Genomic DNA, 27,826 nt, shown 5'->3' on the forward strand with positions numbered 1-27,826 from the left:
CGCATTGAAGCGATTCTGTCACCTCGTGGTGACCCAACGCCCTATTACTTAACTTTATTTCGTCAGTCACCTGTATATTCCCCTACGTCTCGGAACAAGTACTAGCCCAAATCATTTTAAGAATGGAACTTAATTAAAAATAAAAAAAAAGTGCAATAAGACTATTGATAAAAAAAATACTAAAATACTCAAAATGCAGTTTAAGCAATCCAAACATCAACAGTGACTCAAATAAAGCCTTGCGAATTCCCAGCGCATAAAATGGTTACAACTAATTTCCAGCATATCAGGACATAAAAGCATTAACGTTAAACAGCATTGCAAGCGTAAAGGCAAACAATCTCAAAGTATTGTTGCAATAATTCAAGCAATATGTTGTGCTAACAGTCATAAATAATGGGTTTCACACCCATTATTTATGACTGTTAGCACAACATATTACAGATCAGAATTACTCTCCAGTCTGTCAATACACATAAATGATGTACAGCTCGACTGCAGCAATGTGTTAAAATTGAGACATGATTTGGACCCCATGGTGCAAAAATCAGTTGGACAACTTTAACCAGACATCTGGTTCAACAATAGGCACCATTATAATTAGTAATTGCCCATGAAAACACAATGGGATGAACACATGCAAATTAAACTACAGCTAAGCGATTAACCGACATGTCGGTTATTTTTAACTAATTGATCTCGGTTCAATTGTGCTTTTTTTCCCCCTGAGCTCAACATGCACATTGCGCTGTTTCTCGGGTGATAAAGCCAACTTCTCTGGTCTGTGTTTCTTTTACACCAGCTGCATTAGGTTAGTGTGGAGAAGACATGGAGAGAGAGAAGACAAAAGAATGGGCTCCTGAGAGGGATAGCGAGCAGTTGCTTCAAGGTATCTCTACATGAAAATAGATCTAAGTGATTAATAATTGGTGTTCAGTCATAAAAGTATACCTTATTTACTTAACTACTAAAAGTGATTGTCAGACAGCATAGGCAGCAGCTCTATAGAAATGAAAGTCAAATAAAATATACAGAATTGAAATATTGTATTATAGTATCATTATAGAATGCATGATGGTTAATAAGTGATAAGCAGTAATCTACAGTGCCTACCAACATTGTGGACTTTTGTTTTATTTTGTATAGAGCTGAGATGACAGAATTAAATAGTAAAATAAAATCTAATGTAATATATAAAACTGAAATATTTTATAGTAAAGTCATGTAAATGTCTAATAAGCAGTCACTACAAACATTGGACTTTCATTAATTGTTTATTTAGCGTTACAGCATTCAACCCACAAGGCATTTAAGGTTTAAAAAAATACAACCAAAACAACCTCAAAAAGCACTAATCGCTCAGCACTAATTTAAGAATACAGTATCTGCTTGAAATACTCTGACTTGTTTGATAGAGAGCCTCCTCAGTTTGTGAACTCTGCACTCTAATTTAGAAAGGTATATTACTGTAATAATTACAATGTATTTATTTATTTAAACTTTTTTTGGGAGGGGGGGGTGAAAAAACTGATGCAGATTAAATAGTCATCACTTGTGCTTAAACTAAACAACCTCAGAGGCAGTTTTAAAAGAGCAGAACGAGGGCAGTGACAGATACATGTAGCACTTTCAGCAAATAAATGAATTGCTGTGCCTTAAATGGAATCTAACAGCCCAAGGCACAAAGCATGACAGGCTTGTTAGTAGGTTCCTCTGACATATAGAGCAAAGCCTTCACCAAGAGTACCGTGATGTGAAGGCTTCTCCAAGTACCATGACAGTCACCACCAGGGGAAATAAATAGCATTCTTTATAAAATTACTTGCTAGAAGAATGCTCAGTACAGTGTTGGACAAAATCTGTTCCTTGGAGAGAATGAAGCACAAGCAGTCCTCAGGTTCAGTGTCACAATGATCATTATTCTTCAAGGGGAGAATCAAACAAGCATGAAGCATCCAGTGGTCCACATTTTGTAAGAACGCTGGATAGGTGACTTGGACCCGTGAGTAAAATGAGTACAAGTAGTATTTGAAAACATTAAAAAGGCAGTTGTCCAAATCCAGTAGCCGACTTCATTTACAAGCTTAGGAATACTTACCATGACAACAGATGACTAGAGGACTAGATAATCTTTGTCCCCTCAAGTAAGTTTCTGTGAATTTTTGGTAAAAGGCCACAGTCCACTTTGAAGGAAATATTTAAAAAATAAAAGTTGCACTAAAAGCAGTCCAGTGTTCCCTTTTCCTGCATCCCCACCAGAGGGCAGAACTGAGGCATTCAAACATCTTCACTATCCCATGAATCCTGCCTATGGTGGAGTTTGAACATTTGTCAAGACTCAATCTCAGTGTGAATCTGACTGTATCCGTTGGAGGGATCACGTTGCCGACAAAGCACAGCGAGCAGGAGGACGATAAGGAGGAAGAGCAAACAGCCACAAACTGCTAGTCCGATGACCACCTCTGATGAGACCAGAGAAGACAGTAGATATGACAAACACACAATATTAGTCGCTCCATGTCATTTCAGCAAGCCATGACACCCAACATCTCAAAGTGTTCTGAAATAGTTCCTGCAGCTAGAAACATAAGCATTCCTGCAACTTTATTTTGTTGAAATATAATTTCTCTGAAAAAAATTCAGCTAATTGCACCCAAAATTGGCCAATTTATAGAATTCATATATTTAATAAATATATTGTCCAAATGTCCTCTTTTTTTCCTAATTTCTAGGTGGTGGCTCAGCTTTAACATTGCAGATAGTTTGTAGCTTCCATCAATGTAATTGTCTGCATCATTTCCAATCCCCCATATATTATTTTTTAGGGGTAAAAAAATTAAATAATAATATACATACATTTGTTCAAAAGTTGAGTCACTTAGAATCGTCCTTGTTTTAGAAAGAAAATCAATTTTTTTGGTCCATTAAAATATCAAATTGTTCAGAAATAAAATGTAGACATTGTTAATGTTGTAAATTACTAGTGTAGCTGGAAACAGCTGATTTTTATGGAATATCTACATAGGCAAATTATCCGCAACCTTCACTCCTGTGTTCCAATGGCACGTTGTGTTAGCTAATCCAAGTTTATCATTTCAAATTGATAATTTGACATTTTTTTTGCAATTATGTTAGCACAGCTGAAAACTGTTGTCCTGATTTAAATAATAATAATATAACTGGCCTTCTTTAGACTAGTTGAGTATCTGGAGCATCAGCATTTGTGGGTTCGATTACAGGCTCAAAATGGCCAGAAACAAAGACCTTTCTTCTGACACTCGTCAGTCTATTCTTGTTCTGAGAAATGAAGGCTATTCCATGCAAGAAATTGCCAAGAAACTGAAGATATCGTAAAACGCTGTGTACTACTCCCTTCACAGAACAGTGAAAACTGTCTCCAACCAGAATAGAAAGAGGAGTGGGCGGCCCCAGTGCACAACTGAGCAAGAGCACAAGTACATTAGTGTCTAGTTTGAGAAACAGATGCCTCACAAGTCCTCAACTGGCTGCTTCATTAAATAGTACCCGCAAAACACCAGTCTCAAAGTCAATAGTGAAGAGGCGACTGACCTAGGCAGAGTTGCAAAGAAAAAGCAATCTCTCAGACTGGCCCCAAAAAATAAAATTGTAAGATGGGCAGAAGAACAGACAGTGGAAGCTTGGAAAAAAAGTGTTATTGACAGAAATCTAAGTTGAGGTGTTTGGATCACAAAGAAAAATATTTGTGAGGTGCAGAAAAAAAATATGATGCTAGAGGAATGCTTGACGCCATCTGTCAAGCATGGTTGAGGCAATGTGATGGTCTGGGGGTGCTTTGGTGGTGGTAAAGTGGGGGATTTTGTACAGGGTAAAAGGGATCTTGAAGAAGGAAGGCTATCACTCCATTTTGCAACGCCATGCCATATACTGTGGACGGTGTTTAATTGGAGCCAATCTCCTCCTACAACAGGACAATGGCCCAAAGTATGGCTCCAAACTATACAACAACTATTTAGGGAAGAAGCAGTCACCTGGTATTCCGTCTATAATGGAGTGGCCAGCAGTCATCAGATCTCAACCCTATTGAGCTGTTGTGGGGGCAGCTTGACCGTATGGTACGTAAGAAGTGCCCATCAAGCCCATTCAACTTGTGGGAGGTGCTTCAGGAAGCATGGGGCGAAATCTCTTCAGACTACCTCAACAAATTGACAACTAGAATGCCAAAGATCTGCAAGGCTATAACTGCTGTAAATGGAAGATTCTTTGACAAAGCCAAAGTTTGAAGGACAATTACTATTTCTATTAAAAAAACATAATTTCCTATTTATTTTGCAACTAATTTCCTGTATGTAAGTGACCCCAAACTTTTGAACGGTAGTATATAGCATTCTACTGGTTACAATAATTTTGTAAAATAATTAAAAGTTTTGAATCCGGTGTCGTTTTGCATGTCAATTCATAAACCATGTGCCATGGAATCAGTACAGTGCCTTGCCAAATTATTAATCCCCCTTGGTGTTTTTCCTTCAGGAGTCACAATTGAAGTCCACCTGTGTGCAATATATACAGTATATCACAAAAGTGAGTAAACCCCTCACATTTTTGTAAATATTCGAGTATATCTTTTCATGTGACAACACTGAAGAAATGACACTGCTACAATGTAAAGTAGTGAGTGTACAACTTGTATAACAGTGTAACTTTGCTGTCCCCTCAAAATAACTCAACACAGCCATTAATGTCTAAACCGCTGGCAACAAAAGTGAGTACACCCCTAAGTGAAAATGTCCAAACTGGGCATATACACACACCTGTTCTGAAAGGCCCCAGAGTCTGCAACACCACTAAGCAAGGGGCACCACCAATCAAGCGGCACCATGAAAACCAAGGTGCTCTCCAAACAGACGGAGGGCTTTAATCATTGAGGAAACAAAGAGACCAAAAATAACCCTGAAGGAGCTGCAAAGCTCCACAGCGGAGATTAGAGTACCTGTGTGCATAGGATCACTTTAAGCCGTACACTCCGCTGTGCTTTAATGAAGAGTGGCCAGAAAAAAGCCATTGTTCAAAGAAAAAAATAAGCAAACATGTTTGGTGTTCGCCAAAAGGCATGTGGCAGACTCCCCAAACATGTGGAAGAGGGTACTCTGGTCAAATGAGACTAAAATTGATCTTTTTGGCCATCAAGGAAAACACTGTCTGGCGCAAACCCAACACCCCTCATCACCCCGAGAACAACATCCCCACAGTGAAGCATGGTGGTGGTAGCATCATGCTGTGGGGATGTTTATCCATCGGCAGGGACTGGGAAACTGGTCAGATTTCAAGGAATGATGGACGGCACTAAATACAGGGAAATTCTTGAGGGAAACCTGTTTCAGTCTTCCAGAGATTTGAGACCGAGACAGAGATTCACCTTCCAGCAGGACAATGACCCTAAGCATACTGCTAAAGCAACACTTGAGTGGTTTAATGGGAAACATTTCAATGTCTTGGAATGGCCTAGTCAAAGCCTAGACCTCAATCCAATTGACAATCTGTGGTATGACAAAGATGGCTGAACACCAGCAGAAACCATTGAAGGAGCTGGAGCAGTTTTGCCTTGAAGAATGGGCAAAAATCCCAGTGGCTGGATGTGCCAAGCTTAGAGACATACCCCAAGAGACTTGCAGCTGTAATTGCTGCAAAAGTTGGCTCTCAAGTTCTGTTTTTTTGTCTTAATTCTTGTTCGTTTCACAATAAAAAATATTTAGCGTCTTCAAAGTGGTAGGCATGTTGTGTAAATCAATTGAAACAAACACCCCCAAAAATCAATTTTAATTCTAGGTTGTAAGGCAACAAAATAGGAAAAATGCCAAAGGGGGTGAATACTTTCGCAAGCCACTGTACATAAAAAAAATCTCTCAACTATTTAGCATTTTATATGGCATAGCTGCCCATTTTTTGGTCCTTAATTGAAACTGGTATATCTAAATTGATCACAATTTTCTTTAACCAATTTTGGTCGTTAATGCAGGGCCGACAGAGAAGTTCCTTACTTTTTCCCCCTTCCACGTGCCTCTTCCTTTTTTGCGGTAATGCTGCAATTAGGTTGTAATTTTGGGTAGAGCAGACATTTCCATATATCTGTGTTAACTGCATGTGTGACGTAACTCCCCAATTAGTATATTTGAGTTCAACCACAATATTTTTGTATTATTTGTTCTCTTTTCAGGGTGATTAAACTGAAATGGCAACTTTCTAAGGTTGGTTGAAAAATAATACATTTTGGAGATTATTTCGTTTTCAAATAACCGAAAGTGAGCGGTTATAATCTGAATAAAGGGAAAACATACTTACTAATTTGCTAGAGAACCAGTTTGAATTTAAGAATACCTTTTGTATGACTGATGTCTTTAGTGAGAGGTCTAATGCTTTAATATTTAATCATTTCTGCCCTCAGAATTCATATTCTTTATATAAATAGGCCCGTTTAATTTATGTCCCATCATACATACTGGCATTAACAGGAACTTACTGCATCTTTGAACTTGCTGTTTTAAGTTGTAATAGTAGAACGCAAAAGGTGCAATTTCAAAAATGGGTAGTGCATCATCTGTTTCTTGTGTAATGACTGACAAACGTTAGAGCCATTTATAACTTGTCAGAAACGTAAAAATCAAGTAGCTCATGCCAGCTAATGTTTTTTAGTAGCTAGGTTTTTTAACCCATAGATTTTGTAATGTTTGAGTCACTCAAATATCCCATGAATACACATGGCAAAATGTATAGAATTGCAAGAAAATTAGTGTTAAACCTGAAATGTTCTCTCCACCAACAAGAGGGGTGTGAACAGTGTCATGAACCGTGCTTAAGCAGATAGAGATAGACGAGGTGTGCGTAGAGGGGAGGTGCAATTTAATAAGGCTAATTTCTCAGAGATCAAATGATATTTCAACAAAACAATGTCGACTAAATGCTTATCTTTTCCATTTCTAACTACAGAAACCATTTCAGAACAATCAGAGACAGTGGGTGTCAAAATCTTCTTTCTTGCATCTTTTTAATTAAAGGGATACTTCGAGATTTTGTCCCTTTATCTATTTCCCCAGAGTCAGATGAACTCGTGGATACAATTTTGTGTGTCTAGTATGAAGGAAGTAGGAGGTAGTTTTGCAAGCCAATGCTAACTAGCGTTAGTGCAATGACTGGAAGTCTATAGGTAACGCTAGTGAGCAACTTTATTCAAACTGCACACAGAGACAAAAAAATTGTATCCACAAGTTCATCTTACACTGGGGAAGTAGATAAATGGCTTCTGACAAAATCCTGAGGTATTCCTTTAATGTGTTACACATTCTATGGCTTCAAGGTTCTTCATCAAACGGCCATCATACCTTTATCCTTTCTAGGAGACTCCACCATGCACTCCTTGCCCCAATCCTCTGGGATGGATGGTTTGGTGAGGCGCACAAAGTCCTCCAGGGGGCAGAAGAGGTCACAGCTAGGTACAGCCAGTTGGTAAGGCGCTCTTCTGGTGTCATTGCGGTAAAACATGGCCACTGTGAATGATCTAAAGAGGAGTTAAACTTTCTATATCAGACGGACAGCAGATCTCAAAATCGGATATATATAATTATTTTGACTGAATTTAGCTTATTCGAGATAATACAGTATAACTACATAAAGCTTGGAATAGCTATTTGGGTCTTATTCCATCACAGTACAACCTACCCGTTGTCTTCCTGGTAGAGTTCAAATATGTGGCAGGAGGCATAGGGTGGCTGCTTTCCATTGAAGATACTCAAACTCGACTGCAAAGCCACAATGGTGGTGTCATGCTGAAAAGTAACACAAGACTCAAGCATTGGATTAGGGATAGGCAACTTTGATGGGGGTGGGGGCCATACACACACATACAACAACAACAAAAATCATGAGTGGCCACAGTTACACAGCCCCCCCCCCCCCCCCTGCAATTCTATACATTTTGCCATGGGGCGGAGCAATGGCCCCACCCCGGTCGATAATTTGGCCATGCTTACCACAAGTTTAGATGACTGGCCACTAGACTAAATTATAACAAACAAAAAAATTGCTAACATGGGCTAATTGAGTGACAGCTGATGCACAACCAAATTTCAGAAGTCCACCATGTGTATTTTATTATTCTAACTCTAAACAGTAAGTTGAGACCCCGATTGAGTTCTCCTCCCCCAAAATGTAAATTGATCCGCGGGCCTACAAAACAGGGGCCACCGGCTGCATGAGCCACCAGTTACCCGTCCCTGCATTAGATGAACAATTTCCAGCAAACAGGATAAAGCATCCACATAAAAAGGAGATCATGGACAAGATTTAAAAGCTTACCGCAGAGAGCATCATCATCTTCAGACGGCGATTAGAGTCGGGAAGTGCAGACTCTGAGATGTTATTTACAATGCTACCCAATAGGACACCTATTTGATGGAGTAGTAAAAGCATATAAGTGAGTTATCTAGACAATGAGAATATTTACCATCTCTTATCTCATTCCTTCAGTGCTATTGGCATTACATAAAACATCAGCTGACATCAAATGGTGGGTGTGGGGTTACTCTTATCTCGATGACGTGCAAAGTAGTTTAACCGTTTGGCTTAGTATGCTCAACTCAAAGATGTATGAGTGCATATTCAAATCTCTAGTCCCTCTTCCATATATTTGATGGCCATATGAATAATTGCAATAGCTAAACGGAGTGGCTGCCGATCCAACTTTAATGGACTCCTCTTCCCGACAGATAAATTACCCGAAGCTTCTGCGAATGTGCAGGACCCTCTACTTTACGCACAGTCTGTGCTCTACCCGTAGAGAACAGGCTACTCTGGCAAATGGTGCTTGTTTACCAAAGTAAGATCAAAGCTGAATCAATGTCTGCAAGAGCACAGAATGATAGTATTCTACATAATTTAATACCATTGTTTTGAAGTTATTGTAAGACAACACAACCTCATTTATTTTGTGATTTTAGGATGATTGGTGCAAATGGTCACATTTATCTCATGTGGCCAAGGATTTGTGTGAAGGCATTTTCTGTTAAACCTTACTAATGCTTTTGTACTAAAATAACTGTCTTTAAGCCTAGGCATTGTGCTTGAGTTCATTTTTTTTAACTCATAAGATAGAAAAGTGTGTGCGCATTAATAGAGGCCTGTTCTAACTGTTCTGTGTGTGTAGAATGACCCCATGATGTCTGGGCTCTCAGCCAAGAATTGACAGAAACAGACTGGTTCCTCTTAAGTTAGCTGGAGACAGTAAAGGTTATATCCTGCACACCAACGATAAAGCTATTCTGTTTGGAGCCTGTTTCTGGGCGAAATATTAATGTTTTGTGTGTGTGTGTGACCAGTACGACCATACATAATCTGGGCCGTCAGTTAAAGGCACTTGCTTGCCCAATATGGGGGAACCGTTGAGCTACTGTTAGGAAGTAAATCCAGACATACTTCCTCTGTCATTCTGGTCCCGATTGTCCTCACTCAGTTGCAACAGACAGAGGCAACCTTTTCACCCAGTTGTCTCCCTTCATACACACACACACACACACACACACAGTGGCTTGCGAAAGTATTCATCCCCCTTGGAATTTTTCCAATTTTGTTGCCTTACAACCTGCAATGAAAATATATTTTTTGGGGGGGGGTTGTATCAATTGATTTACACAACACGCCTACCACTTTGAAGATGCACATTTAAACATTTTTTTGAAACAACTGTTCACCCCCCCAAAGTCAAAGCTTTATAGAGCCACCATTTGCAGTAATTACAGCTGCGTGAGTCTTATTGGGTCTCTATAAGCTTGGCACATCTAGCCACTGGGATTTTTGCCCATTCTTCAAAAGCAAAACTGCTCCAGCTCCTTCAAGTTGGATGGGTTCTGCTGGTGTACAGCAATCTTTGTCATACCACAGATTGTCAATTGGATTGAGGTCTGGGCTTTGACTAGGCCATTCCAAGACATTGAAATGTTTCCCATTAAACCACTCAAGTGTTGCTTTAGCAGTATGCTTAGGGTTATTGTCCTGCTGGAAGGTGAATCTCTGTCTCGGTCTCAAATCTCTGGAAGACTGAAACAGGTTTCCCTCAAGAATTTCCCTGTATTTAGTGCCGTCCATCATTCCTTGAAATCTGACCCGTTTCCCAGTCCCTGCCGATGGATAAACATCCCCACAGCATGATGCTACCACCACCATGCTTCACTGTGGGGATGTTGTTCTCGGGGTGATGAGGGGTGTTGGGTTTGCGCCAGACAGTGTTTTCCTTGATGGCCAAAAATATCAATTTTAGTCTCATCTGACCAGAGTACCTTCTTCCACATGTTTGGGGAGTCTGCCACATGCCTTTTGGCGAACACCAAACGTGTTTGCTTATTTTTTTCTTTGAACAATGGCTTTTTTTCTGGCCACTCTTCATTAAAGCCCAGCTCTGCGGAGTGTACGGCTCCAATCTCCACTGTGGAGCTTTGCAGCTCCTTCAGGGTTATATTTGGTCTCTTTGTTGCCTTTCTGATTAATGCCCTCCTTGCCTGGTCTGTGAGTTTTGGTGGGCGGCTCTCTCGAGAGGTTTGTTGTGGTGCCGTATTCTTTCCATTTCTTAATAATGGATTTAAATGGTACTCCGTGGGTTGTTCAAAGTTTTTTATATTTTTTTACAACCCAACCCTGATCTGAACTTCTCCACAACTTTGTCCCTGACCTGTTTGGAGAGCTCCTTGGTCTTCATGGTGCCGCTTGATTGGTGGTGCCCCTTGCTTAGTGGTGTTGCAGACTCTGGGGCCTTTCAGAACATATATATACATATATACATACATACATACATACATACATACATACATATATATACACACACACACACTGAGATCATGTGACACTTAAATAAAGTCCACCTGTGTGCAACCTAACTAATAATGACTTCTGAAGGTAATTGGTTGCACCAGATCTTATTTAGGGGCTTCATAGCAAAGGGGGTGAATACATATGCATGCACCACTTTTCCATTTTTTGTATCAAAAAATGTCAGAATATTTTTTAACAAGTTATATTTTTCATTTCACTTCACCAATTTGGACTATTTTGAAATCCAAATAAAAATATATTTAAATTACAGGTTGTAATGCAATAAAATAGGAAAAACTCCAAGGGGGATGAATACTTTGCAAGGCACTGTACACAGGGTCACGTGTTTTTGCAGATGCTTGAATGGGATAACTTGACTATATAAGGCCGGGTACTCTTTGTACAGGAGGCTCTCACTCCATTTCACCTGTGTGGTGCAACCAGCCTCTTATTATAATAAGTTAATAAAAGTGATATTTTGATTATTGACTTTGCCTCTCCTCATTATTAGTTAAAGGTAGAATTTCCACCACGTCTGTTCTATTCATTCCATTTCTATGCATTTAAATCTATCCGACAGACGAAATCCAGATAGAACTTTTGGAAAAACTGGGCCCAGGTGTGGGGAAAAGGAAACCAGAGAGGTGGGACAGGACAGTTACCTACAGCTCCGCAGCCTTGGCTATCACTAAATAGCACATACAAAGGGAATGTAGATAGCTAAGCTAAAACAAGTTTCTGCCCTTCCCAATTCTGACAGTTGGCATTACCTCCTTGGAGCCGGCTTTTCTCCTGATGCTTGTAGACCTCAAACATGATTTCAAAGCCAAAGTCCTTGAGCTTTCTCAGATCATCCATGATGTTAGGGGTCACCCAGTCAGGAGCGGTCATGTTGTGCCTTGCCTGAAATTACATGGATGGAGAATGAAAACTAAAAGCCCAATATAATCATGACACTGCATCAAGGTGAAATTACACAACAATGTTTGTAAGATAATCCAATCTACATGCTGTTGTCTCTAAAGTAAAATAGCATGATATTGCTACCATTACAGTGTAGAACATCGAATAAAACAAGGTTACCACCAATAAAATGAAAGTAGATATAGGCTAAATTTCTTATTGAACACATTTCTTGATATACAAATAATTGTTTTGATCTGGCCGGAGACAATCTATGACCACATTGCTGCATGTGTCTCCCCAACCATTTCCAAATGTCTTTACATGGCAGGTTGATTTCAGCTGACCAGAGTAGACTGACATATGACTTCCCACACCTCTCAACAGTCATAAGGCTGAGTAGCCACAGCACCAGCTCACAGTTCTATTTTCACTTTCATAAACCACTGTGGTTCCTCACTAGCTAAAATTTTGCCTGTGGTAACATTTCCCATACTAACGTAAAAGTTAAACATTCACTTAATCTGCATGATTTATGGCAAACTGTACGGTGGAAATTCTGTAACATGTCGCAAAAAATATATTCTGCATGGATAGTAAGCAAAGTGATAAAACTGTAAGGAATTATAGCTATCATAGGTAATATAAGCTTCTTACCTCACAGAACAGGGTGTCATAGACACTCCAAACAGTCTCAATGTTGGTGTTCTTCAGACCAGTTCTCTCCTGTATCATCGTTATTAAGTCCTGTAAGAGCAAAGGATCAAACAATGATAATCTAGACAAGGGGCATTCAAAGTTAAGATTGATGTGTGCCAACATGTGTGGTTGGCAAGTGATGGAGAAGAAATTCAAAACAAGGTAGAAACAAGGCAACAGCAAACATGCCATCCCCCACAAATTATGCAGCGCCCCCTAGGCCAATCAGTGTAATTTTGTAAATGACGGATCTCTATGGCAAGACGCATTATTCACCCAAGTCTCGTCAAAATCGGGCAAGTGGTATCTGAAATATCACGTGGGTTAGCTAGACTTGTATCCCTGAGCACGTGTACCTAATTATCACTCGGAGTCAAACAGATCAAGAGATGTAAACGTGCCCATTCTAGCGCCACCTTGTGGCCAATATGAATGTTATTGTATATGTTGAGTCTTGACAGTGTTTGCAACATGTGTACTAAATTTTGTTAAAACACAAATATCATTGACTGATTTATATGAATTTATGTGCCAGACCACACCCATATGAATGTTTACTGGGCAATAGCGGCCATGTTGTTTTAGGTACTAGTCTGGAAAGTATTGCGTTGAGAGACCTTTGTCCATAGAGGACACATATCATGTTTCGTGCAGATCGTCAATCGGTGACAGAATAGTGTTTTTCAAAAAAGTCTTAGTGGCAGAAAATTCATCTTGGGTCCCTGAAGCAAATTTGATCCTTGTGAGGAGAGGCAACCATGTCCATTATTTCATGACTTTAGGTCAAACGGGGTTAGTAGGGGCGTGACCTAACAAAGTTAGCATTTTCAATCACTTGTTATAGCGCCACCATCTGGCCAATCAGTTTAATTTTGTAAATGCAGATCTCTGGCAAGATGCATAATTCACAGAAGTTTCGTCAAAATCGACCCAGAGCTGCCTTTGATATTGCGTGTGACAAACAAAAATACAGATGTACTAACAGTTTGTGCCTCAAACCATAGACAGTTAACGAAAAGGTAATCCCTATTCAAAGGAATAAGTATCTAGCCTCATTAGCCAGTTTTCGCCTTAATTTCAGTGACACTTACTTTGTATAGAAATGTCACGTTGAGGTACTTTTCTGAGTGTTCTGTCTCATTCATGAGGATTTTATAACGAGGGCAACCCGGAATGGGAAACGACAAAAGCTGAAATACATTTTAGATGGAAACATTAGTATGGAGGTAGCCAATAACTTATTCTTTAAAACAATCATATTCAGAATGTATTTTGTGGCAGCTGTTCATCTTTGGATGTCACCAAAGACCTCAGCACCCTGCTCACCCTCTCCTCAAACTGGGGTACAGTGTGAACAGGAATAGGCTGCCACTCCAGTATTGGGTTGAAGACCTGTGATCCATTGGGAGGGTACAATCCAGCCAAGTTGGCCTCTGCACTCATCAAGGTCCGGTCATAGTCTGTGCTTCTCACAGCAATCTAGACAATGAACAATAGGAGGGGTAGTGGTTATCACTTATTTTTGCAGTTGTGGCTACAGCCTAGAGCTGGCTTTACATACTTCAAGACCTAGTGCATTATAGGAAGAGAGTCCATTATTTGGACAGAGTGCACAGTTTGTTTAACATGGGCGAAACACTCAATACAATTTGCAAATCTTTATCTTCACTTTTCTCATTGAAATGATTGTGTGACAGAGATAGTACCATCATAGTTTCAACAAGGAACTAAACTATAAATTACCTCACGTCGGTCATAGGTATCATTGAGAAAACCCTGATAGCGTTTCCGCAGCGCTTGTCCCAGCTCAAAGTGCTGCCTCATTCCTTCCTGTAGGGATCATAGAAACAGTGTGCTATTAGTACAGCAAGAACCACACCCGTCAGTGCATCAGGATCCTTCTTCAACACTCATTCTAGCTTGGGTAAAAGTTAGTTTGAGGTATCATTCCACTCCTTATCAAGTTGGCAGGTAGCCTAGTGGTTGGAGTGTTGGGCCAGTAACAAAGGTTGCTGGATCGAATCCCCAAGCTGAAAAGGTAGAAATCGGTTGTTCTGCCCCTGAACAAGGCAGTTAACCCACTGTTTCCCGGTAGGCCGTCAATTTAAATAAGAATTTGTTCTTAATTGGGCAGCAGGGTGGTTAGAGCGTTGGGCTAGTAACTGAAAGGTTGCAAGTTCGATTCACCGAGCTGACATGGTACAAATCTGTTTTTCTGCCCCTGAACAAGGCAGTTAACCCACTGTTCCTAGGCCATCATTGAAAATAAAAATTTGAGGGCCATGTGCGACTGACGTGTTTTCCGTTTGCTCCTGTGGTATTCTTAAAGTTTATGTGAATTTTGCAGCAGAACCATATTTATTTTCAAATATTAATTTGGTGATCCCTTTCCGTAAAAACCAAGACTACTTTGCTTCCGAATGTCAGCATGTCGACCAAGCATAAGGCCAAAAGCATGACTTTGAGAAAACCCGGCCTACAAGACCCGCTCTCATCACCGCCCTCTCCTGAGTCTGAGGGCCCGGGGACGCACACTTTACCCGGGGGTGCGGCTTGGCCTGGCGGCGCTGAAATGAACATTCGAGGCCATCAAACTACTACGCTCTGAGATAGTTGAAATTAAAACACAGGTGGTTGCTACGATTGAGGTCAGAATACAGGAGGTTTCTGATACTTTAAAAGCAGATTTAACCATCCTGCGGAAGGAGACTGTGCCGGCAAATCACATTACTCAAAACAACAACTGCGTCACACACTACAACGATTGCAGCACTGGAAGCCTCCGCTACTAATGTCTCCGATTTAACTACATCCCTGGAGACTGAAGTTAAACGCCTAGCTGCGGATTTGAAAAAGGTGAAGAAGAGGTGTGTGAGTTTAGAGGGATTCTCTCGCCGCAATAATCTGAGACTTGTATCGGTCCCAGAGTCAGCGGAAATGCATCGCGCCACGGATTTCGTTTCGGGGCTGCTGAAGGATGTTCTTGCCTTAGATAAAAAGCCCCTGATTGATCGAGCCCACCGGTCGCTGCGCCCAAACCCCCGGCATGGGGAGAGGCCCTGTGACATAATTCTTCGACTGCACTTTTTTCATGAGAAGATGGAGATCCTCCGACGAGCCCGCAATACCGCTCTGAGCTTTCAAGGACAGAGCTTCTCCATCTACCAGGACTACTCCCCCACTGTTTCCAGGCAGCACGCAGCTTTTGGACAGGCCAAACGAGTACTTCGGGACCATCCAAGTGTGAAGTATGGACTGCGATTCCCGGCCCGTTTATGGATATCTCATGAGGGTAAAGACTACACATTTGAATCTCCAGATGAGGCTATGGCTCACATTCAACGTCACATCAAGAAGTCTTGAACATGCTCACAGTTCAGCAACTGTTGCTTGCGAACTGTGGATAGTAAGTAACCCACCTGTGGTACAATTATGTTTAGATATAACAGGCTAGTCTTGTATAGTTGGCGAAACTATTCAGGCTTATTTGATGTGATCTAATGTTTTGATCATCTAGTGTGCGTGCCTTACAAGCATTCAGTCATTTTCATTTAATTGTATTAAGGCTTTACTTAACTCCTGTGTTTCTAGGCTGTCTCGCTCACCTATTTAGTTTGTTTACACAGTGCCTCAAAATATTTTTGGTTATTTGTTTACTGCATCCGTTTGCATTGACCCAGTAAACAGTAAATGTCTCCCGAGGCTACACGGTTTTTGGGATCTCACTTTAATTGTAAAAGTTTTGAGCGTCATTTATGCCCAGCAAACGTTCAACGTTGCGCACACGTAGTTTTTTGGTATTGGTTGTAAGCTGTCTCAGCGTCAACTAGACCACTATTATAATTACTATTATTTTTGATTGTCTTACTACGATTTCCTTACTTCAAATTAGATTTTTGGCTGAGAGACTTTATACATTTTATTTATTTTGCTGCTTGATCCACTAACAAAACGCGACTTTAAAGAGCGGGACTGTGGGTTTAGGTTTAAGTACGCACTCTCACAGACATACTGTGCGAAGAGAACATGTTCTATTTAGGCTTGTACCTCGTTTGGGGAGGTATTGTCTGGGATGGGGGGAGGGGGTGGGGGGGCAGGTTGAATTGTTCAGTTCTAATGTTGTCATTCTGTCTTTTTAGTTTTTTTTTTCTGTACTTTTTCCAAACATTTACCACCGTACATTATTACTCTGAGACAAGTTATTCTGGGGGTTTTGGGCGCTCATTGCTTTTCCATTCTATGCTCTAATGACAGGGTTGAATAACGGGAATGCCCAGAGGGGCCGAAATAATGCGATCAAGTACATTTCATGGAACACCAAAGGGGTTAACAACCCGGTGAAGCGTAAGAGGGTGTTGACACACTTAAAGGGTTTGAATGCAAATATTGCATTTCTACAAGAGACTCACTTGAGGACTGGTGAGCATTTTAGGATGCGTAAGGACTGGGTTGGTCAAGTGTTCCACTCAAACTTTCATAGTAAATCAAGAGGTGCTGTTATTCTGGTTGATAAAGCTACTCCCTTTGTAGCTTCTGAGGTTATTGCTGATCCTAAGGGACGATACGTCATAGTAACCGGTGAACTGTTTTCTACCCCTCTTGTTTTGGCTAGTGTTTATGCTCCCAATTGGGATGACACAAGTTTCATTTCTTCCTTTCTGTCTGCTATTCCCAATTTAGATTCTCATTTGTTGATTTTAGGGGGGGATTTCAACTGTAAAATGTCCCCAGTTCTTGACAAGTCCTCACAAACAAATACAGGCCCATCTAAATGTGCCCTACTTATTCAATCCTTTCTTCAGAAATATGCTATGTTTGAGGCCTGGCGTTTCCTACATCCTACAGATAGACAGTATTCCTTTAATTCTCATGTTCATCAAACATACTCCCGGATTGATTACTTCTTTTTGGACAAAAAACTTCTGCCTAACCTTCGGCAGTGTACTTACGAGAGTATTGTTATCTCTGACCATTCACCATTAGTGCTTGAACTAGAGTTTCCCCAGCGACCTCCTGTGTTATCAATGGCGTCTCAACCCCATTTTACTCTCAGATAAGGAGTTTGTCAATTTCATTTCTTCTGAAATCACCTTATTCCTAGAAACTAATTCAACAAAAGGTATGTCCTGCTCTACCATATGGGAGTCTCTCAAAGCATACCTACGTGGCCAAATTATTTCTTATACAGCCAACCAAAACAGAGTTCGCTACCAGCGACTTCGGGACCTGAGCGAGTCCATAGCCACATTGGATGAGAAGTATGCTACGGATCCTTCCACTGATCTGCATAAAGAGCGCCAACTACTCCAATCTGAATTTGATGAGCTTTCTACCAGGCAAGCTGAACAGTTACTCTTGCGAGCTCGATACAAAGTCTATGAACAAGGCGACAAGGCCAGTAAACTCCTTGCGCATCAGATCCGTAAATCTGAGGCCTCACGTTTAATCCCACAAATAAGGACCCCGTCTGGTGCCACCACAGTTATACATAAAGAGATCAATGATCAATTTTTTAAAAATTACTCTGCGCTTTACACCTCTGAATCCCCTCAAGACCCTTTGCTGATTGACTCCTTCTTTAATGGCTTGAATATGCCTTCAATTGATACAGACTCCCATGACTGTCTAGAAGAAGAATTTACGCTTGAGGAGATTGCAACAGCAGTGTCCGCAATGAAAAGTGGTAAATCACCAGGTCCGGACAGTTTCCCAACCGAATTTTACAGGACGTTTTCTGGTCTGCTTTGCCCATTCTTGTCTCGACTATTTGCAGAGTGCCTTAATACTTCAAAGCTACCGCCTAGTCTTTATCAGGCTTCAATTTCATTACTACTAAAGAAAAACAAAGACCCCCTGGAATGTGGATCCTATCGCCCAATCTCGCTTTTAAACTGTGATTACAAAATCCTAGCTAAGCTTTTAGCCATCCGTATGAAAGGCTTGCTGCACCAAGTAATACACTCTGACCAGACTGGCTTTGTGAGAAATAGGCATTTATTTTTCAATATTAGGCGCCTTATGAATATACTGTACTCCCCAGCGTCGGAGGACCCGGAGGTGGTGGTCTCACTTGATGCCGAAAAAGCGTTTAACCGCATTGAGTGGGATTACCTAACAGCTGCCCTTTATAGATTTAGCTTTGGCCCCAAATTCATTGCGTGGTTAAAGATTCTTTATTTTTCCCCCATGGCTTCGGTACGGACTAATAACTTGTCCTCTGACTATTTTCCCTTGCACTGCGGATCCAGACAGGGTTGCCCACTCTCCCCCTTGTTGTTTGCTTTGGCAATCGAGCCTCTCGCCATTGCACTACGCTCTAATGATGCCATTCAAGGCATAATCAGGGCGGGCTGGGAGCAGAAAGTCTCGCTATATGCTGACGACCTCCTTTTGTTTATCTCCAACCCCGATACCTCATTGCCACATGCCCTATCTGTTCTTAAAAAGTTTGGATCAATTTCAGGGTACAAGCTGAATCTAGGCAAGAGTCAGCTTTTTCCGATAAACAAGGCTGCTTTAAAGTGCTCTTTTACAAGTTCTCAGTTTAGGATTGTCCGGGATCAATTCGCCTACTTGGGAGTAAAGGTGACAAGGAAATATTCAAATTTGTTTCAGGAAAACTTTGTTGCTCTAGCATACAGATTGAAACAATCTTTTACTTTTTGGAATTCGCTACCCCTTTCTCTTATCAGAAGGATTAATGTCATTAAAATGAATGTGTTGCCCAAATTTTTATATTTATTTCAATGTTTACCCATTTTAATTCCAAAATCTTTTTTTATTTCACTGGATCAAACATTCATGCATTTTGTACTGGCTGCAGACTGATCCTACTGGCCCTAGACCACTCTGGGTCCAGATGGAGTCTGAATCGTGTAAACCTGCAGCACTTTCCTCTGTGCTGTGTTCGTCTCTCCCAGTGTCCCTAGGCAAAAGGTGTGTCAACCCAATTGTAAAGCAGTCTCTTAAAATTTGGAATCAGTTCCGTTTAGCCTTTAGCCTCCGAGGCTTTTCTCTATCAGGCCCAATCAATCAGAACATTTTATTTCCTCCATCTTTGAATGATGGGGCTTTTGGCATTTGGCACTCACTAGGCCTCTCCTCGCTAGCCCAATTATTATTTGATGATACATTTGCCTCTTTTTCTCAGCTGCAGAAAAAGTTCAATCTCCCCCAATCCCACTTTTTCCGCTTTCTCCAGACTAGAAACTTTGTCAGAGCTAACACACCTGGATTTCCCAATAGGCCTGCGAATACAGCTATAGAGAGCATCTTGGAGCTGAACAAGCTTTCTAGGGGCGCAATTTCAGATGTATATGCAATCATTCATGACTTACAGAACCCTTCTTTGGTGCCTTTAAAGACTCGATGGGGAAAGGATTTGGGGGAGGAACTTGGGGAAGACGCCTGGGAATTTGTGCTGCACAGGGTGCACTCGTCCTCTTTTAGCACTAGACACAGCCTCATTCAATTCAAGGTGGTTCACCGTATCCACTGGTCGGGGGGCCAAACATGGAAGAATATTCTCTGATTTTGATCCTACCTGTGTCAGATGTAAAGTGGAACCAGCCACACTGTTGCATATGTTTTGGGGCTGTCATAAACTGTCAGGTTTCTGGGAATTCATATTTAAATGTTTCTCTGATATATATGACATTGTTATAGATCCGTCTCCCCTTACAGCCCTTTTTGGAGTACTGCCCATGGGTACCCCCCTATCAAGAATCCAGTCGGACACTGTTGCTTATACAACTCTTTTAGCTAGACGGCTAATACTACAGAACTGGAAGATGGCAGCTCCCCCATCTTATAAATATTGGGTGAGGGATGTGTTGTGCTCTCTGAAACTAGAAAAAAATTCAATTCAATTCACGTGGGAACCCCAAACTGTTTAATGAGGCTTGGGCTCCATTCCGGTCTTACTTTAAACAGTCCATCCTCTGATGTCATTCCAATTAAAACAAAAATAAGTCTGTATTTGACCCCCCTGTGACTTAAGGGTTGGAGGAGCTTCTCTCTGTGTTTTTGCTGGGGGGGGGCATTAAGGTCCATGTGCTTATTGATTGTGATCCGCGGATGCCTTGTTCATCTTGCCCGGGCAGAGACTGAAGTGTGAGCTTCTTTTCCCCAGTTATTTTTACATTTTGTTCACACCTACATGAATAATCATTCTATTTTTTTTATTTATTTTAAAGCATTGTAAACTTTATTTTTGGTCCAGTGGATGGTCGATCTGTAGCCATGACTGTCTGTGAGTGGTTGCATTTCTCCACCCTTATCCCTTGACTGTTTACAGGAACAATGGTGAGGTGTTTGTTCTGTCCCTGTACTATAGATTGCCCTTTAACCTCTGTAGCCTTCTGCCTGGTGTGTTTAACCAAAGTATGGTATCTTTAAAGCTATTTTTTTATTTGTATTTTTTATTTGTATTTTTTTTTCTAGTTGAGTATATTATTTATATTGCTTTGTCTGTGTGTGTCTAAAACTTAATAAACAGAGTTAAAAAAAATAATAATAAGAAGAAGAATTTGTTCTTAACGGTCTTGCCGAGTTAATAATAAATAAAGGTTAATGGACTTGGCAAGTCAAATATAAAAGATTAAAAGCTAAACATGGCATTAGCATGACACTGAGTACAAGTAGTGAAATGTTAGCAAAACAGGTTCTGAAATTTAGGCTAGTGTTATTCAGTCAAAATACATTTTTGGCCTTTACCTGCGAGAGCTGTCCAAAGCCCTGAGGCCAAGAGCTCTCCTGGTAGCGATCAGTAGGGTAGGCTTTGACAGGTGATCGGTCACCATGACGGTAAAGCTAGGTAAAACATGTAATAGGATACAGACATTGTTCAACATTGAAAATCTATTAAAGTCACCCAAACATGATATTCTAGGCAAGTGACAAACTGGTTGAACAGCTGGGCTGTTCCATTTCCAGCACAAGCAGCAAAGAAGTTCAGCGAAAACCACACCACAATTAGGCTAAACTCAATAAATGTATATTTTGTCTTGCATTAACATCGCCACACTTACTAAAGCAAACTCAACATAGTAACAATCCAGTATCGTAGTTGGTTAACGTTACGTGAAATAGTCAATGGGGTCACTAACGTTAGCTTGTACAGACCTAAAACAGGCAACAGTTAATCGTTATTAGCTTAAAGTTAGCAAGATACAAAGCACTAACTGTCCAGACTCGATACGGTTTACCAGAGCCAATGCTAGCCAACAGCAGAACATGTTTTGCTAGCTAACGTTATTTCCCCTAGCTGGCGAACTTCAGCTAAAAGTCAACTTGCATATCAACTATATACGCTAGATAACTAGCATACTCACCACAGTTACAAATGTCAGTCTTCTGTCTCCAACAACTTTGCCTAATACAACGAACATTGTCAATAATAGCAATACAGTGGAGTTCATCTTCAACGGCTAGTCGGTTGAAAACTGTAGCTATAAAACAACCATTCAGAATAAAGAATAGAGGCACAAACAAGCTAAAGATGAACTTCTTCGGTGGGGTTTATCGGCGGTTGGCATCCAACGTTATGGTGCATTACCGCCACCTACTGTACTGGAGTGTGGGCCAGAGACAGGGAGAACCGAAATCCTACCTGCCAGACCCGTTGCTCTTAAAAAAGATAACAAAATATTTGACTATATCTAATTATGTGCCTACTCAATATACTCTTTAAACTAATTTCCTGTATTTCCTTCTCCCTCATACTATATCTCATCCTCTCTCTTTCCCTCCAATAATGTTCCCGCTGTATCAATACATGCTCCACAGTCTCTGTTTCCTGGCAATACTCACATTTTCCTGTTGGATGCTTTCCTATCACATACAATATCTTATTCAACTGGCTGTGTCCCATCCCTAATCTTGTAAATATAGCATCCTCTCTTCTGTCCCTTCCTGCCATTCTCCCCTGCCCAACATTCCTCTGTACTTGAAATAAATGCCTGCCATTAGTATCTCTACTCCACTGCTCCTGCCATTTCTCCACCATCACTGTCCATATCATGCTTTTTGCCTCTGCCTTGCTCATTTAAACTACCACATTTAAACTACCACATCAACATCCCCACTATTTAGTGCTTGTTTAGCCAGTACATCAACTGCCTCGTTCCCCTCCACTCCCACGAGCTGGGACCCATGCAAATATTATCTGTATACCCATTTGTTTACTCCTGCCATGGGTTTGTAGCACCTCATAAAGCAGGTCGTCTGCTACGTGATATAAAGGACTGGAGACTCCTTAGCTGGCTTAACTTCCTCCACCCACTGCAAGGCCAACAGTATGGCCATCACCTCTGCCGTATATACAGCCAGATGATCTGTAATACATTTCCTAACTCTCACCCCACATTCCTGCACTACAAATGCTGACCCAGTGCGTCCTGTCATTGGATATTTTGAACCATCTGTGCAAATGGCCACAAAATTCTGAAACACAGTATCCAGACATCTTTCAAACAAATCTGATGGATCAACACCCTCCCCATCTTTCCCTAGTCTCTCCAATACTGCTAGATCTACTATTGGAGGTGGGAGTTGCCATGGTGGGTTCACAGAGATAGCTACCATTGGATTAAACTCCCTTCCATGCAGTCCCATCTCCTTCGCCTGGGTATTACCAACCCACCCAAAGCTTGTGTTCTGTCTTCGCTCATGTTCCCAGCATGCCTGAAATCCCTTTCGCAGGATGAGATACCCCATGTCCCTGTAGGCTGACCCAATAATTCATTGCCAGCTGCTATCTCCTAATCTGCAATGGCATTTCCTCCATCTCCACTTGTAGTGCAGCCACTGGGGACGTCCAAAACACCCCACTACATATTCCAGAGTCCTTGTCCCTGTATGACATCTACTCTTTACAATGATGTACGGGCTGCCTAACCATACACTATACTTCCATAGTCTATTACAGATTGGATCAATGCAACATATATGGTCTTCAATGAGGCACACCTAGCCCCCCACTCCTTCCCTGTCAGACAGCGCATCACATTTAGTATCTTCTTACACTTCCCACCACTCTCTCAATGTGTTCTGCCCAAGTCATTCTAGTATCAAAGTATACCCCAAGGAACCTGAAGGCCCTCACCAAGTTTCTCCCATATAACCTCAAGCCTACATCATCTCCCACCTTCCTCCTTGTAAAGAACACGGTCTGAGTTCTCTACAGAGAACCTGAATCCCCACATTAATGCCCACCGCTCTACCTCATCAATTGCTTCCTATACCTTCCTGACTATATATGGCACATTTCTTCCTCTCTTCCATAAGGCCCCATCATCTGCAAATAACGCCCTCCCATTATCCGGCTGTACCTGAGAGTAAACATCATTGATCATGATTGAGAACAACAGAGGACTAATCACACTCCCCTGTGGTGTACCATTATCCACCACGCAGCTGCCTGAGAGAGACTTCCCCACCCTCACCTGGATAGACCTTCCAAACAGGAAATCCTTTATTCAGTTGTACGTTCTTCCTCCTACCCCCATAATAACAAACTGGATTAACAACCCCTCCTTCCACATCATACATTTTCTACACCTCAAAAAAATACAGCTACAACAGTCCTTGTTCACCTGAGCCTTCCTGACCTCTGCTTCTCAGCAGAGCACTGGGTCTATTGTTCCCCTACCCTTCCTGAATCCATTCTGATGTGGCGATACTAACCCCCTGCTCTCTAGGAAGTAAGTTAGCCTCTCCGTTATCATACACTCCATAATCTTACATGCAGTCATGTGATGTTAAGGCTTTTGGCCGATAGCTTGTATGCCTCGTTGGGTCCTTCCCCGGCTTCCGGATTGGTACCACTACTGCCTCCTTCCAGCTGCCTGGTAGTTTACCCTCCTCCCACACTCTGTTGTACAACACTAATACTTTATCCAGTGCCTCATCACTAAGATGGGCCAGCATAACACAGCACACCTCATCTTTCCCAGGTGAAGTTAACCCAGACTTACATATTGCCCTTTTCACCTCTGCCATTGTAAATGGTGCATTCAACGCATAATTTACATCCTCCCTCCTATCCAGCACTCAAGGATGCTTCTTTCTTGTTCTTGTTCTTGCTCTCCCCCTCTGCCGTTTGTCCAAGATATGCACTTGGACAAACGCTTTGGCCATCATCTCTGCCTTCTCATCTGTTACTGCCACATCCTTCCCCCTCGTCAACACTGGATAATCCCACTCCCTTCTGATCCCACTCATCCTCTTAATCATCCCCCACACTTCTACCACTGGTGTCGCCCTTCCAATGGTGTCACAAAATCGACGCCAACATGACCTCTTTGCCTGACGAATAGTTCTCCTCAGAGCCTGGGCCTGCTTATACTGAATCAGATGTTGGAAGTTGTGTCCTTTTCAGAGCTCGAAATGCCCTGTTCCTACACCTCACCATTGTCCCACCGTGGGACTGCTTTCCTCCTCCTCCCTGAACTCTTAGGTATCACCTCAGTAGCTGCCCCCACTAAAGCGGCTTTCACCCAGTTATTCATACTATCCCCTTCCCCTCACAAATCCAGCCGAGCCATCACCCGCTCACTTAACTCCTGAAACTGATCCCACTTTGCCCATTCAAACACTACTCCATCCACTGATACCTCCTCCTCCCTCTGGCTTACTGTGCATACTATGGGGTAATGATCACTCCCTACTGTCGACTCCTCCCATACCTCCCACTCACAGATTCCTGCCATCGCACTTGATACCAGGGTGAGGTCCAATGCAGACTCTTTCCCTGTAACTACATCAATCCTAGTCCCTCGGCCATCATTCAGGCACACCAGATCTTTAACTTTCATCAAATTTACCATCACTTGGCCATTTCCATCCATCCAGATCGTGTTGTCCGTCCGTCCCCCCAGAGTGTGTTGTGGGCATTAAAATCCCCACATCACAGGACCTTACTTCTATCCTGGCTCTCCACACTCTCCAACTCTTCTAGGTCCAATACCTGACACGGATTAAGAGCTTGGGGAAGGGCAGGTGCGCGAGACAACTTTACAAGCATCATAGCATAGATGAATCGTTGATTGATATGAAATACGAGTGATAGTTAATACACATTGTTTACACTATGTAAAAAAAAAAATGAACGCGTTAAATTATGTGACGTGCAGTCATATTCAGGTCCTGATTGGTCAACAAGCTTATTTGCAAATCGCGCAATCGTTTTTTTTTTTAAGTCACCCGTTTACTTATACACAATATCACAAATTGTAGTATGTATTTTTGTCTATTTCGAGATGCGTTCTGTTTCTCTGATCATACCCTCCCATTTTCATGCTATTTAAACTAGGTATTGAGGCTTCGAATATATTTTTTTAAACAACCGGTGTAGACTAACAGTGAAATTCTTACTTACGGACCTTCCCGACAATACAGAGAAAAATTGAAATAATACAAGAAGAAAGAAATAACACGAGTACATACAAAATGAGTAACGATAATTTGGCTATATACACGGTGTACCATTACAGAGTACCGGCTTATTGTTGAGTTCTATTGTTTTTTTGTATTTATAAACTGGGTGGTGAGCCCTGAATGCTGATTGGCTGACAGCCATGGTATATCAGACCGTATACCACGGGTATGACAAACATTTATTTTTATTGCTCTAATTACGTTGGTAACCAGTTTATAATAGCAAAAACGCACATCGGGGGGTTGTGGTATATGACCAATATACCACGGTTAAGGGCTGTGTCCAGGTACTCTGCGACCCCTGTCGTGCATAAGAACAGCCCTTCGCTGTGGTATATTGGCCATATACCACAAACCCCCGATGTGCGTTATTGCTATTATGAACAAACCCCCCCCCCCCCCCCCCGTACCTTACTGCTTAAATAGGTATTCCATTCTAAAACGTAATTATTTTAATAAGGAGCATCAACATGTATTAAACAATAATGTTAAATGTAAATAAATTGAAAAGGAACTAATGATTGACATTTGAATATCTGGTATAATAGTTTAATTTCCATTCCACTAGATGTCACTGTCCCCCATGCTGCTCCCTGTCATGGGTCTGAGGATTCTGAAAACAAAATAGGCTCTTGAAACAAATCTGTGCATTGGTAAATGTGCTATACATTGTTATAAACTATTATTACACTGCTAATAGACTTATCACTTATTGACTGTGATAAACACATATTACATTATAAATGTGTGATCCTGTAGCGCATGGCATTGCACCGCCAGGCTTGTGGGTTTGATTCCCAGCGCCAAACGCACGTAAAATCTATGGATAAATTACTGTATCTAGCTTTCGATAAGAGCGTTCGCTAAATGGCATATATTATTACATTGTCAAAACAACAGACACACATTTACATTGTATGTTGCTTTTTCAAATGAATGTGTGTGGAAAGTTCACATCAATTGGAAAGGCAGCTCATGCACTGTATCTGTTTAATTAATACCGGATTCAAAAGTTGTGGGTAGAAATAAATAAGGGAAGGGTGTAGTCAGTATTAACCCGTGATCTACTACAACACAGGGCATAATGTAAAGTTAAAATAAGATAATAACACATCTTGTTCTTTTAAGTCAGGGTAACTTGGTTATCATGGCTATGTGTAACAGCATTGAGATCCCCTCTGGAACCAGAACTGATTTCATTATTAGTGAACCGATAGACCACCAGCTACTGTACACACACACACACACACACACACACACACACACACACACACACACACACACACACACCAACCATTCGGAAAGTATTCAGACCCCTTGACATGATCTACATTTTGTTAAGTTACAGTCTTATTCTAAAATGGATTAAATTGTTTTTTCCCCTCGTCAATCTACATACATTACTCCATAAAGACAAAGCAAGACCAGGTTTAGATTTTTTTTGCAAATGTATCAATAAAAACCCACTGGAAACATCACATTTACATAAGAATTCAGACCCTTTACGAGGTACTTTGTTGAAGAGCCTTTGGCTGCGATTATAGTCTTGAGTCTTCTTGGGTATGACGCTACAAGCTTGGCACACCTTTATTTGATGAGTTTCTCCCATTCTTCTCTGCAGATCCTCTCAAGCTCTGTCAGGTTAGATGGGGAGCGTCGCTGCACAGCTTTTTTCAGGTCTCTCCAGAGATGTTCGATCAAGTTAAAGTCCGGGCTCTGGTTGGGCCACTCAAGAACATTCAGAGACTTGTCCCGAAGCCACTCCTGCAATGTCTTGGCTCTGTGCTTAGTATCGTTGCCCTGTTGGAAGGTGAACCTTCGCCCCAGTCTGAGATCCTGAGCAGGTTCTCATGAAGGATCTCTATACTTTGCGCCTTTCATCTTTCCCTCAATCCTAACTAGTCTTCCAATATTTTTTTCTTTATGTTTTTTTTAATAGATTTGAAAACAATTA

General features: G+C 41.3%; 1 protein-coding gene across 1 annotated transcript; it reads right to left on the reverse strand.

Moving 5' to 3' along the window:
* Nucleotides 1-1,511: 1,511 nt before the first annotated feature.
* On the reverse strand, nt 1,512-21,973 carry LOC139411309 (lysosomal acid phosphatase-like). Its single transcript, XM_071157468.1, has 11 exons — nt 21,768-21,973; nt 21,151-21,246; nt 14,179-14,265; nt 13,762-13,914; nt 13,527-13,625; nt 12,394-12,483; nt 11,604-11,736; nt 8,329-8,417; nt 7,693-7,799; nt 7,356-7,531; nt 1,512-2,462 (listed from the first exon to the last, which is right to left on the reverse strand). Exons 1-11 carry the CDS (start codon nt 21,852-21,854, stop codon nt 2,332-2,334), a joined length of 1,248 nt encoding a protein of 415 aa, XP_071013569.1. The 5' UTR covers nt 21,855-21,973; the 3' UTR covers nt 1,512-2,331.
* Between the last annotated feature and the right edge of the window lie 5,853 nt (nt 21,974-27,826).

Source organism: Oncorhynchus clarkii, chromosome 6 (genome assembly GCF_045791955.1).
Source record: "Oncorhynchus clarkii lewisi isolate Uvic-CL-2024 chromosome 6, UVic_Ocla_1.0, whole genome shotgun sequence".
Taxonomy (NCBI): Eukaryota; Metazoa; Chordata; class Actinopteri; order Salmoniformes; family Salmonidae; genus Oncorhynchus; species Oncorhynchus clarkii.